Source organism: Danio aesculapii, chromosome 23 (genome assembly GCF_903798145.1).
Source record: "Danio aesculapii chromosome 23, fDanAes4.1, whole genome shotgun sequence".
Classification (NCBI taxonomy): Eukaryota; Metazoa; Chordata; class Actinopteri; order Cypriniformes; family Danionidae; genus Danio; species Danio aesculapii.
In genome coordinates, this window is record NC_079457.1 from 4,078,890 (window position 1) to 4,097,231 (window position 18,342).

General features: G+C 39.3%; 1 protein-coding gene across 1 annotated transcript in view; it reads right to left on the bottom strand.

The window, feature by feature from the left end:
• The window catches only part of LOC130217325 (V-set and transmembrane domain-containing protein 2-like protein), a 20,118-nt gene extending 9,614 nt beyond the window's left edge, over positions 1-10,504 (bottom strand). The window contains exon 1 of the mRNA XM_056449418.1: positions 10,340-10,504. Coding sequence (XP_056305393.1) covers positions 10,340-10,483 — 144 coding nt within the window. The 5' untranslated portion in view covers positions 10,484-10,504. The remainder of the gene's footprint in view (positions 1-10,339) is intronic.
• Between the last annotated feature and the right edge of the window lie 7,838 nt (positions 10,505-18,342).

Genomic DNA, 18,342 nt, shown 5'->3' on the forward strand with positions numbered 1-18,342 from the left:
CCTGGCTGGGTTAGTTGGCATTTCTGTGTGGAGTTGGCTGTAGCGAATGAGTGTGTGTGTGAATGTGGAAGTGTATAGGTGTTTCCCAATACTAGGTTGCAGCTGGAAGGGCATGCGCTGCATAAAACTTATGCAGGAATAGTTGGCGGTTCATTCTGCTGTGACAACCCCTGATGAATAAACTGAAGGAAAATGAATGAATGAATATCTGCATTTTTGAATCTTTAATGAATACCATAGGGTGACGCAGTGGCACAGTGGGTAGCACGTTTGCCTCACAGCAAGAAGGTCCCTGGTTCGAGTCCTGTCTGGGTTAGTTGGCATTTCTGTGAGGAGTTTGTATGTTCACAGGAAAACACAGACAGTAGTGTATTGAGTGTGTGCATGAATGTGATTGTGTATGGGTGTTTCCCAATACTAGGTTGCAGCTGGAAGGGCATGCGCTGCATAAAATTTATGCTGGAATAGTTGGCGGTACATTCCGCTGTGGTGACCCCTGATGAATAAACTGAAGGAAAATGAATGAATGAATATCTGCATTTTTAAATAGTTAATGAATAATATAGGGTGACGCAGTGGGTAGCATGTTCGACTCACAGCAAGCAGGTTGCTGGTTCGAGCCTCGGCTGGGTCAGTTGGCGTTTCTGTGTGTAGTTTGCATGTTCTCCCCGTGTTCGCGTGGGTTTCCTCCGGGTGCTCCGGTTTCCCCCACAAGTCCAAAGACATGTGATATAGGTGAATTGGGTCCGCTAAAATTGACCGTAGTGTATGTGTGTGGGTGTGAATGAGTGTATGGATGGAGTATGGATGTTTCCCAGTGAGGGGTTGCGGCTGGAATGGCATCCGCTGCGTAAAACATATGCTGAATAAGTTGGCGGTTCATTCCGCTGTGGCGACCCCAGATTAATAAAGGGACTAATCCGAAAAGAAAATGAATGAGTGAATGAATAATAACCCTGCGATGTGACTATTGCGGATACACACATTGTGATGGACGATTTATAGTTCAGCCTTAGTATTTACTATAAATTACTAGAGCATTTTTTTAATGTGGCAACTGACCAAATCTTGACCCAAGCGCAAGCCCTTTACAGCTGAGACACTGCATGCTGTCCAGTATTTGAGATTAATTCAATTACAGAGACTAAGGAAACGAATATCTGACCAACAAACACATAATGAGGCCTGCGATTGTGCTGGAATAAGATGTTTCTCTTCTCCTCCACATGCTCTTAACTGGCCTCCGCTGATCCTCAGGAGTCCTTCATGAATAAAACATGACGCAAAGGTGAGCAAGACTTTCTCCATGACCCTCTTTTCATCCCTCCATCCAATTAAACAGCATCTCCAGTTCACAGCAGGAGCCCTCAACTCTCTCTCTCTCTTGCACTCTTTCTTTATGACTCTCTACCTCTCTCTCTCTCTCTTTCAATCTCTCTCTCTCTCTCTATTCAGTTTCAGTTCAGAAGAGCTTTATTGGCATGGCTTTTCAAGTATTGCCAAAGCATTGCACATTACATAAACAACGCATAAAAATGAGTGAAGGATTATAGAAGACATATATATATATATATATATATATATATATATATATATATATATATATACATACATATATATAGGTCTGAATTATTAGCCCCGCTGTATATTTTTACCCAATTTATGTTTACAGTTTTTTACAGACAAGGAAATTTTCACAGTATGTCTGATAATATTTTTTCTTCTGGAGAAAGTCTTATTTGTTTTGTTTCGGCTAGAATAAAAACAGTTTTTAATTTTTTAAACACCATTTTAAGGACAATATTATTAGCCCCTTTAAGCGAATTTGTTTTCATTAGTCTACAGAACAAATCATCATTATATAATAACTTGCCTAATTACCCTAACCTGCCTAGTTAACCTAATTAACCAAGTTAAGTCTTTAAATGTCACTTTAAGCTGTATAGAAGTGTCTTGTAGAATATCTAGTCTAATATTATTTACTGTCATCATGACAAAGAGAAAATAAATCAGTTATTAGAAATGAGTTATTAAAACTATTATGATTAGAAATGTGTTGAAAAAATCTCTCCGTTAAACAAAAATTGGGGGAAAAAATTAACAGGGGGGCTAATAATTCTGACTTCAACTGTAGATCACCTTTGCAAAACTCTTCACACAATTCTCCTAACCAACTTTCAGCTAGGCAAAGCAGTTCATTTCACATTCAAAATGCACTACAACTACCAAAACACTTGATTCAGGTCTCAAATAAAGTCATTCCTCCAGAACACTAGCGAAGGTTGACAGCCCACAACACACTTTGTCATCCACAAAACAATGAGCTAAAACACTAACAACATGTAGCATCACACAGTGTTTTCTTGTGTGAAACATGGACACATCTCTTTTTATAACTGCAATATATATTGTTTATAACTGCAGTATGTTACTGGAATGAATCAGACATGATGCAGAATTCATCAATATTTTGTGTCGTCGATTTATTATTATTTTTTTGCACTGAGTAATTCCAAAATACAAGAATTTGTATCCACACCATCCACTGATACAGACACAATAGTCATGCTAATCTACTCGGTCTTCTCCATTTGGCCACATATTCTCATCCACATCACATCTTATGTCATCTAGGGCGATACACCTAGGAAAGAATCTTCTGGCATGGCTGATCCATCCCTGCAGTCTTCTTCCTCTTTCAGTCACTTCTCTATTTCTGGCTGGGTCCATGTTTACATCACAATGCAAACCTCTCCGGCAGTCGTCTCCTTTTGTAATGAAATTGAAAGAGTAACACCAGTGGAGATGTTCATCTACAATGAGAATCAGCTGAGGCTGCTTAAACTGCATTTTTAGATGTGAAATATGTTTCAGTAAAATATTGCTGTTGAAGTCTTATTCAGTTTTGCATGATGTTATTGCTTTGAACAGAAGTTTAATAGTTTTCAAAACAGTATGTAAGCATGTGCAAAATGTCCTGTACCTACAAAGAGTTTTGGCAGTTGTTGTGTCTGAGTGAGAAAAGACTTGATGAAATTTGACAGATGCAGTCATTGAAGACATTTTGTTCCAAAACAATGAGAATTGATCCTCAGTTTAGCCCACATAGATGTCTGTTGTGCTCACTGTGTCAAGAGATATGCAAAAGTGACTTAAGTATTGAGAAATATGTCCTAGCATCTGTAAAAAAAAACTGTAACAGGTTTGTTCTGTGTAAACATGGACCCAGCCAGAAATAGAGAAGTGACTGAAAGAGGAAGAAGACTGCAGGGATGGATCAGCCATGCCAGAAGATTCTTTCCTAGGTGTATTTCCCTAGATGACATAAGATGTGATGTGGATGAGAACCTGTGGAGCCAAATGGAGAAGACCGAGTAGATTAGCATGACTACTGTATCTGTATCAGTGGATGGTCTGGATACAAATTCGTTTCTGTGTGGAGTTTGCATGTTCTCCCTGCGTTCGCGTGGGATTCCTCCGGGTGCTTCGGCTTCCCCTACAGTCCAAAGTGCAAGTAAAGTAAAAGTATCTGTTGTAAATATTACTCAAAGTAAAAGTAGCCCTTTCAAAAGTATTCAAGAGTAGTGAGTATTACACTGTGAAAAGCTGATGCGTTTACATGTAATTTGTGGATGTGTGTAAACGTAACATTCTGTAGTGCATTTAGATATTTCCCAGCAGGCACACTACACCATAAGACGTTACTATAGACTGATTTCACGCGGCTGCCATTTTAAAAGCGAAATCGAGGCTGCGGTGGGAAGAAACCCGGAAGTATCGTTGGGAGTTACATTAGAACGTTGTGTACTTGGCTGTATATCTTATCAGCGAATAGAAAGAGAGACAAATTTATCATTTCACCGCCTTCTGAGTGACCCGAAGGTCCGTTCTGAATGAATGGTGAAAATATAAAGGGATATCAGAGCTCATTTTCAGCTAAGTTAATGGAAACGGCACTAGTTAGCTAACGTTTTCTTTCCCAAACACACGTTTTAGATGCCATTTATCAAACTCAAGTTAATGAACTGATTCTTTCACTATATTAGACTTGTCACGTTACTGAATTAAAAGAAAATTTGTCAATTTCCCGCTAAGATTTAAAGCACTGTTGATGGCTTTCTTAAAACAGCGCTGATTGGCCATTGTGTTCACGTGCTCAACAGATATGCTTGTGATTGGCCGAGAAGGTCATCAGTTCACCCTCCGCTGTTTACTGAGCACAAACACAGCCGAGCGATCTGCTTGATGACTCTACTGATCCTTATGGCTGTTTCGCGCTTGCGCTCCAGTCTCCGTGTATCTGTGTTTGTACTGGGTGAAGAGCGGTAAACTGAGTGCAAACACAAGATACATGGAGACTGGATCGCGAAGCAGCCGTGAAGATCAGTCGAGTCATCCGCGCTCAGCGGCGCTTCAATTTTAACTTAGCGGGAATTAGACTGTTTTAAAACTTCAGTACCGGGACAACACGAGGGTGTGCTACAGAGGACTGCAGTGTTTATCGCTCACCAAGTTACATAGGCTGAAGCAGGGAAGCGTCCCCTCTGTTTACCTGCTGCCATGAACTGAAGCCTAGGAGGACACTTGAGCATATTACTCTTACAGAGCTTGTGATGTTGTTTGATGCTAAATTGCTTTTAATTGTTTAAATTAAACGTACTGACTGATATTAAAGTGATGTTTACACCATATCTGTATTTTGAAATCTCGGCAACAGCTGGAGGTTTATAGTCCACAGCATGTTACTGCAATGTTTACAGTGCTGGTCCTATACTTCCGCGTTTCTTCCCACCACAGCCTCGCTTTGGTTCTTTAAAATGGCGGCCGCGTGAAATAAGCGTATTACTGTAGGTTAGATTTAGGTTATGATGTCAGGTGACCAAAATTCAATGTCTAGCCAGCATCTAAAGACAATGTTATTTTGATGTCCAATAACGACGTAAAATGACGTTGATATTTGGTTGATTTTAGGTTGTAAGAAAGTGACCAAAATCCAACGTGGAGCCAACATCTTAAACCAACGTCATGTTGACGTCAAATACTGACATTTATACATCAGGTATGGCAATCAAAATCCAACGTCTGATAGACGTCATAGTGGTAACGTCCACACAACGTCACGCTGTAAAATCATTAGACGTTGATATTTGTTTGATTTTAGGTTAGACGTTTGACACTGACATCAGCCTCTTGTTGACGTCAACTCGATTTTCATTTCCAAACAAATTGGCAACATCCCCACAATGGTGCAACATTGGGGTACAACTTCAATCTGATGTCATGTTGACGTCCTGTGCCTGCTGGGTGTTTAAGGCCATTTCGGTCATCATACAGTAAAAATCTGTCATTTTCTCTTCAACGACAGGCATCTAAACAGCCTCTGAATCAATGCGTGTAAACATTTTAGACATCTTCTTGGACACTTTTAATGCTTCCAAACAGTTTGCTGCAATTATAAATCGCCCATGTCTTGAGGAAGTTCATTGTGATGCGATTTACCTTCTATGTGTGATTTGATCAGATAGGAATCACAGGACTGATTTTACCACAAAGACAGGAAATAATAAAGCAGTGACTGCAGATTGAAGGAAAGTAGTGGAGTAAAAGTACCGATACAGCACTAAAACTGTACTTAAGGGAAAGTAAAAGTACTCATTTATAAAACTACTGAGTAAATTGGAATTTCTGAGAAAAAAACTACACAACTACAGTAATTTGAGTATTTGTATTTTGTTACTTTACACCACTGCATTTAAAGGCTTAACTAGGTTAATTAGGGTAAAGTTAGGGTAATTAGGCAAGTCTTGTATAACAGTGGTTTGTTCTGTAGACAATCCAAAACAATTAATGCTTAAGGCGGCTAATAATATTGACCTTAATATAGTTAACAACAAAAAATTCCTGACTCTTTTAAACATCATTTGGGAAAAATTTGAAGAAAAAAATTATTCACCGGAGGGCGAATCCTTCTGACTTCAACTGTATATACAAGGACGTAACTTCCAACTTAATCTGAATAAGATCATTTCAATTAGAGATTTGTAAGGGGTGTATAATATATGTTGAGCACTGTATATATTTAAAACAACAACAACAACATACAGTAGTAAACACAGTAAATAGTAGCAGTAAAAAATACAAACACAAAAAAATAACAATAATAATGAATCAGAATATACTGTAAACTTAACAAGCAACATTTTTATTATAAAACTGCAATAATAAATACTAATAATCAGTATATTTTCAATGATTCTCTCACTCTTCTCTCTCTCTCTCGGGAACCTGCAGCTATTTCTACCGTAGTGATTAATGTAGTGTGCACTGTTACCTGCTGCAAACTCCTGGCTCCATTAATATCACTGTCTCCTCTCCTCTCCTCTCTTCACATTTGGCTTTCTTTGGCCACTTGTATGTCTCAGCGGTTTTATTAAAACTAACAAATTTGCATTGCAATGCATTTTTGGATCACGCGTTATTTTGAGGTACAATTCTTAAACCGGCGACGCGGTGGCGCAGTAGGTAGTCAGCAAGAAGGTCGCTGGTTCGAGCCTCAGCTGGGTCAGGTGGTGTTTCTGTGTGGAGTTTGCATGTTCTCCCTGCGTTCGCGTGGGTTTTCTCCGGGCGCTTCGGTTTCCCCCACAGTCCAAAGACATGTGGTACAGGTGAATTGCGTAGGCTAAATTGTCCATGTGTGGATGTTTCCTAGAGGCATCCGCTGCGTAAAACATGTGCTGGATAAGTTGGCGGTTCATTCCGCTGTGGCGGCCCCGGATTAATAAAGGGACTAAGCCGAAAAGAAAATGAATGAATGAATGAATTCTTAAACCATAACTCACAGGGATTCTGCAGGTTTCATCAAGTCTAATTTAAAACAATTGTAAGACCATTATGAATGACATTTCAGACTTATACAGGGGGATAAACACTGAGGGTTTTTTCTTTTCTGATGGCCTAGTTGGACCAATGAAAGATTTTTAATTGCCTCATCAATAAATAAATCAAATTTAGGTATTTGTTAGCCACAGTTTTTAAATAATGTGTCAAAATAAGCAAACTCTACTTGTATACATTTTTTAAACATAATTTTAATGACTAATAATCTAAAATGTATGCACAACAGTCTGTCCAGGTCAATGTCTTTGTTTTTCTTTCTGTGTGTATTAATGTGTATGTGTGTCTGTGTCAGACTGGATGCTCTCTCTCTCAGCTGTGTGAGTGTCTCGAGTGGTCAGCCAGTCAGTCAGAGGGAATGGCCGTATAATTGCAGGCGTGTGTGTCAGTTCTCTGTGGCTCACGTTGTTGTGTGTATTGTTAGTAATAGTTATCAGCTGTGTATGCTGTAATTGTGTGCGCAGGTTACGTCTGAGCTCCAGGGGACGCCGCTGACAGAATGCTGGGATTATGATCTTAGTAACTCTTGGCTTTCTGGATCAGATTTAATCCTCCACACACTGACACTGAACACACATCCTCACAGCTGACAGATCAGACCACACACACACATCAAAGGTCAACGGTGGCATCCTGAGAGATTTCCAGACACCTATTTTTATGCGCATTTTGAAATATCGCATTAAGAAATGCTTAATGTGAACTCCAAGATGCGCATACATTTTAAAAGTGTGCATAGAAAAAAAAAAACGTACACTCACCGGCCACTTTATTAGGCACACCTTGATAGTACTGGGTTGGACCCTCTTTTGCCTTCAGAACTGCCTTAATCCTTCATGGCATAGATTCAACAAGGTACTGGAAATATTCCTCAGAGATTTTACCCCATCTTGACATGATAGCATCACACAGTTGCTGCAGATTTGTTGGCTGCACATCCATGATGCCAATCTCCCGTTCCACCACATCCCAAAGGTGCTCTATTGGATTGAGAACTGGTGACTGTGGAGGCCATTTGAGCACAATGAACTCATTGTCATGTTCAAGAAACCAGTCTGAGATGGTTCATGCTTCATGACATGGGGCATTATCCTGCTGGAAGTAGCCATCAGAAGATGGGGACACTGTGGTCATAAAGGGATGGACATGGTCAGCAACAACACTCAGGTAGGCTGTGGCGTTGACACGATGCTCAATTGGTACTAATGGGCCCAAAGTGTGCCAAGAAAATATCCCCCACACTATTACACCACCACCACCAGCCTGAACCATTAATACAAGGCAGGATGGACCCATGCTTTCATGTTGTTGATGCCAAATTCTGACCCGACCATCTGAATGTGGCAGCAGAAATGAAGACCCATCAGACCAGGCAACGTTTCTCCAATCTTCTATTGTCCAGTTTTGGTGAGCCTGTGTGAATTGTAGCCTCAATTTCCTGTTCTTAGCTGACAGGAGTGGCACCCGGTGTGGTCTTCTGCTGCTGTAGCCCATCCGCTTCAAGGTTGGACGTGTTGTGTGTTCAGAGATGCTCCTCTGGAGACCTCGGTTGTAACGAGTGCTTATTTGAGTTACTGTTGCCTTTCTATCAGCTGGAACCAGTCTGGCCATTCTCCTCTGACCTCTGGCATCAACACTGGATATTTTCTCATATTCAGACCATTCTCTGTAACCCTAGAGATGGTTGTGCGTGAAAATCCCAGTAGATCAGCAGTTTCTGAAATACTCAGACCAGCCCGTCTGGCACCAACAACCATGCCACATTCAAAGTCACTTAAATCTTCTTTCTTCCCCATTCTGATGCTCAGCTGAACTGCAGGAGATCATCTTGACCATGTCTACATGCTTAAATGCATTGAGTTGCTGCCATGTGAGTGGTTGATTAGAAATTTGCGTTAACGAGCAGTTGGACAGGTGTACCTAATAAAGTGACCGGCGAGTGTATCATTTAACCAAATATACTCCAGAATGCACATTAAAATGTAACGTGATTTTGTTTTAAAAGATCATCCAATGATAAAAATGTCTGTGAAGGGTCACATTAATGGACAAACTAGTAGAGCGAGCACAAAGACAGCTAATTAACTTTTGAAAATAATATCTCCCATTTCACAAAACCAGCTAAGCTAAGAAATATGCTATCTATTTCAAATGCAGAAAAGCTAGTTCATTCTTTTATGACCTCTAGACTGGATTACTGTAATGCTCTGTTCATGGGTTGTAATGCATATTCTATTAATAACCTTCAGTAAGTGTAAATGCAGCTGCCAGAGTTATTACCAGGTCAAGAAGATTTGACCATATTACCACGATTTTATCCTGACACAGGCTGCCCTGTTAAGTTCTATATTGATTATAAATTGTTGCTTTTTATCTATAAGGCTTTAGCAAACGCAATAGTCAAACACAACCATCAAGTTCTGAAAAACAATAGGAAATTAGTGCACTGGAGATAAAAATGTTTCTTAGCTTTTGAAAATTGTCTCCCGTTTCACAAAAAACACTTTCTTTCATCTCAGAAATATTGCTGAGCTAAGAAACGTGCTATCTATCTCAGATGCAGAAAAGCTAGTTCATGCTGTTATGACCTCTAGACTGGATTACTGTAATGCTCTGTTCGCAGGTTGTAATGTATACGCTATTAATAAGCTTCAGCTAGTACAAAATGCAGCTGCCAGAGTTATTACCAGGTTTAGAAAATATGATCATTTCACCTAAATATTATCTTCCTTTCACTGGCAGCCGGTTAACTTCCGTATTGATTATAAAATATTGCTTCTTACCTACAAGGCTTTAAAAAGTCTTCTTGATTATTCATTCGTAATAGTTAAACACATCCATCAAGCATTGCAAACGTTAGAAAAGTAACTCACTGGAGATAAAAAAAAGTGTCTTAGCTTTTAAAAATCATATCTCCCATGTCACAAAAATATTGCTAAGCTAAGAAAAATGCTATCTATCTCAAATGCAGAAAAGCTAGTTGCTAGTCATGCTTTTATGACCTCTAGACTGGATTACTGTAATGCTCTGTTCACAGGTTGTAATGCATTTGCTATTAATAAACAATAATATTATCACACCAATTGTATCCTTCTTACACTGGCTGTCTGTAAAGTTCCGTATTGGTTATAAAATATTGCTTCTTACCTATAAGGCGTTAAATAGTTTGGTTCCTGTTTATCTAACCAACCTTGTGTCTCAGAGCTCTTCTAATTGATTTTGGACCTGATAGTGATGAGCTGTGATCTTTAAATTTAACACAGTGTCTAAAAAACAGAGTGCTCACATTCAAATGATGTAACCATAATAGTCAAACACATCCATCAAGCACTGAAAAACAACAGAAAAGTAGCGCACTGGAGATAAAAAAAAAGGTTCTGTGTGTAATGCCCCTTAACCAAACTGTTGGCTTGGTGTATTCCAACCCAAAGAGTGATGCCTGTACCTGGTTTGTGCTCCACGTCTGCTGGTCGGTCCACTCTCTGTGGTTCCTGATGTACCACCATTGGATCTCCAGCGAATAGGACGGAGAACCGGCTCCTCTGAACGAACAGGCCATCTCTACGTCCTGCCCGCTCTGTGCCGTCATGTCATGAGGGACTTCTGTGAACACCGCTGCAGGACAAACACACACACACACACAAACACAAATAGTATTAAAGAAGTGCTTCCTTAACACCCGTACATCCTGTGCCATTACCTAACATTTCTCTCTCAAACTCATAACAGTGATTCTGAACATCAAATGTTTGTAATGGTGGAAAATTTAATCAACAATAATGCCATCAAAGCATTTTACAATATGTACTATAGTTCTTAGGCAATATTTTTATTTATTTTTTTTGTTCATTTTGTATTGTTAGGCTTTTTATTGCAATAAAAAATTGCTGTATGTAAATTTTTGACTTCGCTACAGCATAACATGCCATAATATGTTTGCAGATATTTAAGAAACATGCTACAGTAAGTAAACATTCTTGTTTATCTGAAAAGCATTGCTATAGTCAGCTATTCTGTCATGAAAATAATAATATCTCTATAACTCGCCCACTGCCAGTATAACCAGCTACATTTAAGAACCCCGGATAACCTTAGAGAAAAACACAGCACGTTTAATTTCAGTCTGTAGTAGCAGCCTCCGAAATGAGATGCATATTATCTTATTAGCAAATAATATAAATGTTACAAACATAACTTCAGCTGGAGGTTACATTGTAATACTGTGTCCTAGCAACACACAATGTGACGAGATTCCAGCGACAAGCAATTGACTGTAGACACGACAGAAATGTAAATACAGCCATTCAGAAGCACAGAATAGCGCACTCACTGCACTCCAACAAAATGGAAAGTTGACATAAGATGCCATTCAAACCCCCTTTGTTAGCATTTAAAGGTGCAGCATGTAAGTTTGACCGCCAGTCGTTGAACTAGGTATTGCAATCCTGGTTCAAAACACATGCAAGCGCATGTTGCCAGATTGACAACACCAGCTGGAGCGAACCTGACTATTGAGCCTAAAGACTGATTTAAGACGTGTCTAAATAAAAGCAACGGCACACGATAGAAGGAATATTTTCATATTAAAAGGTGTTTTTGTCCTAACCAACACCTGAAATATGAAAAAACGGCTTCGATTTCTCACAGCTGAACAACAGAAAACTGACAATGATCAGCTCAGGTACAGCTCATGTGCTTTATTCAGTATTAAGTGAAGTTTCATAAACTAATTTGGAGAGGAGCACGTGATATGATTGAGCACGACTGGCAGCTCATCTGTAATCAGTAATAATCCAATCAGAGTGATCCTAGTTTACTATAAATTGATAATTTTCTCCCTACTGCTCTATCTTCGTTTGGAAGAATCCCCCCTTCCACCCCATCTACTCCTTTTCCTCCCCTTTAAAGGGGGAGCTCTTAAGACCTACCTGATCTCGGATCTCCTGATAAGCTTATCGACTGGGCGGGAGCCCTGGGCTCAAATATCTCCGAGCTCAGGGTTCTCTCCCGGGACAGCATGCCAAACCTGCTTTAAACGCCAAGCATATCTAAGTGGGAACTCTTGAAATGCTTATAATGTGAGTTTGTTATATTGTCATTTTACATGACATTTATTGCCATACTACTAAAAGCAGCAGCAGATAGTTCACCTCAGATCTTGAAAATAAAATAAAAGATCTGAAATTGAACTTCAGAAATGAGACTCGGTGATTCGGCATCTACTTTTATTAATGTTAAAGAAGTTTAATATATATTGATTACATTATAAGCCTTACTATTTCATTGGAGTGGACTATTCTGGCTGTATTTACATTTCTGTCATGTTTCGTCTGGTGCAAACAGCCAAATTGCTTATCACTATAAGTCTCATCAAGTAGTGTATTGTTAGGACACAGGGTTAAAACATAACCTGCTCACCTAATGTTATTTATATTATCTGCTAATTAATAACCTCATGTGGAACTCTGAATCTGAGTTTTTGACACATATTTTGAAAGCCTTCCTGAATGAATGAAATACTCTATTTTCCATTTAGGCAACTCGGGGTGCTGAAATATAATTGGCTAAACTGGCATTGGGTGGGTTGAATGACCAAAACAAAGACAGACTTTCAGCACGTAACGCACATTATCAAAGCAGAATATCTGACTTCAGCATTGTTTTTCAGATAAACAAGAATGTTCAGTGAGCATGTTTCTGAAATATCTGCAAACATATTATAGAATTTTATGCTTTAAAAGAGTCAAACACTTACATACAGCACCTTTAACACTGAAAAAAGCACATAATCAGTATCTGAGATGATCATTGTCATATAGTTTATGCAGTTGTTCAGACGTGAGAAATAGAAACTGCTTCTAAAATAGAAATTTTAGCTGAATGTTTGGACAAAAATTTCTTTAACATAGAAAAGATTAATTTTGTCGCATGTAGTAAGCTCCATAAACTCGATAGTCAGGCACGCTCACTCGTATTGGTGTCGTCAATCTGGCAACCTGCTTTTGCACTAAGCCGTCAGAGGAGGGGCTGGTGAAAAAGTGTTTTGTATTTGGACTGAAATACCTAGTTCAACCACTGGGTGTCAATATTACTGCACCTTTGAAGTCTAAGGGCTCTATTTTAATGATCTAGACGCAAAGTCTGAAGCGCAGGGTGCAAAAGCATTAAGGGTGTGTCCGAATCCATTTTTGTTATTTTAAGGATGGAAAAATACGCTCTGCACTGCGGCGCATGGTCTAACAGGGTTGAGCTTATTCTCTTAATGAGTTATAGCTGTGTTTTGAGAATAAACCAATCAGAGTCTCATCTCTCATTCCCTTTAAGAGTCAGTTGGGTCGTGCCATGGCATATTTGCTATTTACATGGCGGACTTTGTAAGTGGAAAAACTGAGCGCTTCACTAGCGAAAAAACAGTTAAACAGAGCATCTGCAGTGCGAGAATAAAGAACGAGACTCCTCCATCCAGCCTTTACTTTCACTTTCTCTCTTTCGTGGATAAAGAAACATGTTGGACACATATCCATTAGCCTATACATGATTAATTTTGTTTGTTAAGTGCAAAGATTTGTTTCAAAACTATTTCTAAATTCAGTTCTAATTTCCAGCAAACGAATAAATGAACAATAATAATGAAGTGCGGTCAAAAAACTGAGTTATATCCAAATCACACATTATGCCACATACGGTCCAATACATGATAGGTGGACAAATTTAAGCTTGTTTTTAATACTGCTAACAATAATAATAATCATAATAACATTATACCAAAGCAAATTTGAATGATTAAACTAAAAAAAAGTGTATTAAGCAATGTGTAAGGTCTATTGCCCAGTCTATTTTAATTCCTCAAAATAGCAATGCGCCAACAATGCGCCTTAATACACCTCTTTTCTAAACCAGAACAACCATGAGTCCACAAAGTGGCGCAAATGGATTTGCTAATTAAACAACATGGCGGAAAACGGGAAAATTACTGTTGCGCTGGTCTGAAAATAGCAACACCTCGGGGCAAACAGGTCTTGCGCCTTATCGTGCCAGGTGTATGATAAGGCCCTAAATGTTTGCACCGTAGTGTTTTTTAAATGTATTTAGCTAAGCAAAACATCCATTGCCTGTTTATTTTAGTATGATCGTTATACAAATACATGTATTTTTAAATTGCTGATAAACTAGTGTTTTTATAGTTATATTTTAAGAAAAATCAATATCGCAACTATGGCTGGGTGATAAATTGATTTTATTGATTAACTCATGTGAAGTTTACATCGTTTTATTTGAATGAATATCGGTTTTATCGGTTTTCACTCTAACACATGTGATGCTCCCATAGCTCCTCAGCATTTGCCATTGAAACACAAATTATGGCTCGTTTCCACTGACTGGTACGGTACGGTTCGGTACGGGTCACCTTTATCAGGCTTGCGTTTCGACTAACAAGGATACCCTTTTGGTGGGCGTGGTGTATGACAAAGTTTCAGTCGACGTCATTCTCGCTCGAGGAAATGTCTACAATAAAGCTGTACAGGTCACTTACATATCATATGAGAAGCACTTCTCACAACACAGATGCTTCATACACATAAATACTTGTGTAGAAATGTTTATTACTAACTTTTCAATGAAGATGAGTTGATTATAACTGCAGATCAGTGCGAAACAGCCTACTGTAACGTCTGTAATTATATTAAATAACTAAATAAATGAACATATATAAACACATACAGCCCCTTACAGTCTCCGATATGTTCCCAACTACAGAAGAACTACATATAGCAGACATTTCGTCAGTATTTAGGTTTAAAACAACACAAAACATAGCCCACAGTCAGTGAAAACCTCTCATCTGTGTCTGTAATCTTCAGCAGCACATGTAGCCTCTGTTATTACTCTGACAGTAATTCCGTCATTCTGAGTTCGTATTAGTCCAAAAGGTGAAGATAATAAGTTAGGTAAACATGGCATTTTGTTCATGTTTGCTGAATAATAATGTGCTCCTTTTTTTCCGGCTTCTCCTTTGTTTCTTCACGGTTCACTCTCGCGTTTGTCAGTGTCTGACAGGATCGGGTTTCAAAAGCACGTCAATAATCAAGCGCAGGTTATTATCATCAGCTCAAGAAGTTTGTTATTTCAGATATAATGTTAGACGCGCGACGAGCGCTAGCAAGAAAGCGAAACTGCTCGCGCCTCAGACTGGCTCGTAAAAAACTACAGGGAACAGGGTAAATCTGCTCTTCTTCTTGGATTTGTGGCTGTTTATCCAGACGACGACAAGGTTTGTTTGATCCCGGGTCGACCATGGCTCATTATTATATGTATATATAAATCCGCTGTAATGTCTCGGCTTGTCGGCTGTGTATTTCAAACATGGCGTTTTTTGTTTTCATTCTGGCTTGTTGCGTAAGCGAATGGCGCCTCTCTTTAAACCAATAGCGTTCAGCTGCGCGTGTGGCTCCGCCTTTTGGTACCCTTTCTCGTGTTTGGTACCCTTTCGAAAGGGTGCCGAAAAAGTGGTACAGTACGGTTCGGTTCGGTATGCTTTTTGACAGTGGAAACGGCCATAAAAGCGTACCAAACCGAACCGTACCGTACCGTACCACTCAGTGGAAACGGGCCATTAATGCACAGGACGTGAATATGAAAGGAACTATAACCAATCTGATGTTGGAATCCAACATTGTTGTTTCCAGATAAATGACCTGAGCCAGCCGCAAAGACGTTCATTACTGTAGATATCAACACTGACAAAACTTGCTCAGTAGTAGTCTACCAGATGCAGTGGCCCGACGCAAATAAAAGCAATAAAATGTAGCCCTCAAGATATAACTGATATAACGCGAAATAAAATAAATAATACAACTGATATAACTGATACAACCTACTTTACTTTCACTGTATTTTAAATGGTTTAATTGATGCTATTATTATTATAAAAGTCTTGCATGCAGTTGTAAATAGATTATTCAATTTGATCCTTAAATGAGAGCTAATAAGGTTCTTGAGGGAAAGTTTTTTTTTAAACATTTTTTATATCCTTTAATTAATTATAATTATGTTATTCTTAAGCTAATCATATAACTATTAACCTTTAACTCCATGCATTTTTTTTGTGAGGGAAAAAAATCATTTTATCTCATAATTCGATTGTTTTGTGACAAACCTGGCATTTTTATCACTAATATATTCTCAGAATCCTACACAAACACTGTAATAATCTCAAATAGCATTTTAGCAAACGTCCAACACATCAACCTGAACATCAAGCTCAGACCTGCCAAGCGTTCAGCTCACAGAGAGTTTTCCCAGGTAAACAAGCATCCAGAACCTGCTCTCAACAGAGTTAAAGACTCAAGAGCAGCGTTTTCCATGACTGACCTCCAGAGTGAAACAAGCTCATCCTCCACTTCAGACAAACACAATTCAATTATCCCACACGTCAAAGCCCAGAAGATATGAGCGCAAAACTCCATCCAGCGGCTTGAAGGAGATGCAGGCAGAACGAGTGCAAATCAGTGTGGAGGAATCATTTCTCTGTTATCAGCCGTCACAGGCCTGCAGGAAGTGATGCGAACACTTCAAAGAAACGCCGCTGCTCACACCTGACCGTCAGCGGACATGGCAAGAGCTCAATTCCTGAGCTTTCACTCATAATTCACATAAACTTGATGCACAAACACTTGTGTGCTGTTTAAAATAATCTTCGAAGTGATGAACACTGTTTGAGTTTGACTACCCACATAGAAATCTGATACATGAAAATATATGCAAATTACATATGACATACAAGTTCATATTGGATTTACAACAAATATATATATACATATACATACACAACAGTTCTGTCTGGTTCTTGAATCTGATGAATCTGGCCGATAGCTGTGCGATATTCTTCCAGTAACAGCACTCGTCCAGCCTCTTAGCCCTTCACCCTTGTGTATTACACTGCCCACATACAGCAACAAGCAGAGGACACTCTACAGTTTGACTAAAATTGCAGCTGTTGGCCAACATAATGTACTTTTGCAGCTTTTTTAGTCGAGATTGTAGTTGTTTTGATTGCAACTATGCAGTTTATTTATAAGGATAGTGCCTATTTTAAATATTTATAATTTCTGAGAGACAGCGCATCTGCAGCCATTTGTCAGGGTTCTGCCACTCTGGTGTTGTAAATTCTTGTTTTGGTCGCAGAGTCCGGACACTAGCTCTGTTTTGTCTTGTCCTGTAGTGCTTGGCTCAAGTTTTCTTGGGTCAAGCACCTGTTTTGTCATTGTCTGGGTGCGCGTCGTCATAGGTGCGTTCGGACCGTGCGCGCTCCCGCTTGACGCTCTTGTACTCGTGTTTGTGTTGTTTCGTCAGCATCGTGCTGTTTCATTCTCAGCGTCTCGGTCTAGTTGGTTTCGGTTTTGGTTGGCGCTGAGATGAAACATGCGCGTTGCATTTATGTGAGCGCACGGTAAAGTGTTTTCACTTATCGTGTGCTCGTGTCTTGCGTCTGTCAAAGCACGTGGCTCTGTGTTTACATTGGTCGCGTGCTTCAGTGTTGTTTTGTCTTGTCATAAGAACACGCGGTTAATGAGTTCTCTCATTGGCTGCGTGTTCTAGTCTTGTTTTATGTGAGCACCTGGCTTGTGTTGTCTCTTTGTGTCAGGTGCTCTAATCGTCTAGTCCCACCCTTCTTGTTAACCCATTATTAGTTAATTATGTTCATCTGTTTGTGTGTTAATTTATTCCTGCTTTTATTCTCCTCATGTCTGCTGTCCTGTGCCAGTTCGTCGTCTATACTTCCCCTGTGTTCCTGCTCTAGCCTCGTCTTGCCAGCCCAACCAAGTTTGTTTGTCTTTTTGCATTATAGTTATGTTTTACCCCTTGGGGTAGTTTGTTTGCTGTTTTTGCCTTTTATTTTTGTATTATTATAATAAATACTACTTTACCCTGCACTTTGGTCCTCACCCCTTTTTCCCTTACCGAACCGTGACACCATTAGCCTGTCTTTGAGCAAAGACGGTTGACAATGTTCATCTACAAGATGGAGACAGAGACCGCATAATAAGCCCTAAGAGAAAACCAGCATAATTTCAAACTGCAGGTGATCAAATCATTATTAAACAGGTAAATGACTTTCTAAGTCAATCTCCCTCTTTAGTAGTGCTGTATCTATACCATAGTATTATTGTGATCTCCTGATTGCAACAGAGAATACTGGAATATCTCTGTAGACTGATGGCATTTCATGCAGTTCAGCCTTATAATCTTAAAATGTGAGCAAATCCACTGTTTGTCATCACTTTAGACATTACGCTAGAGAATCATTCAAACACTAACTCTACAGTGACGTTGGTGAATGAGTAACGGCTTTTACATTTACATTTAATCATTTAGCAGAAGCTTTTATCCAAAGCGACTTACAAATGAGGACAAGGAAGCAATTTACACAACTATAAGAGCAGCAGT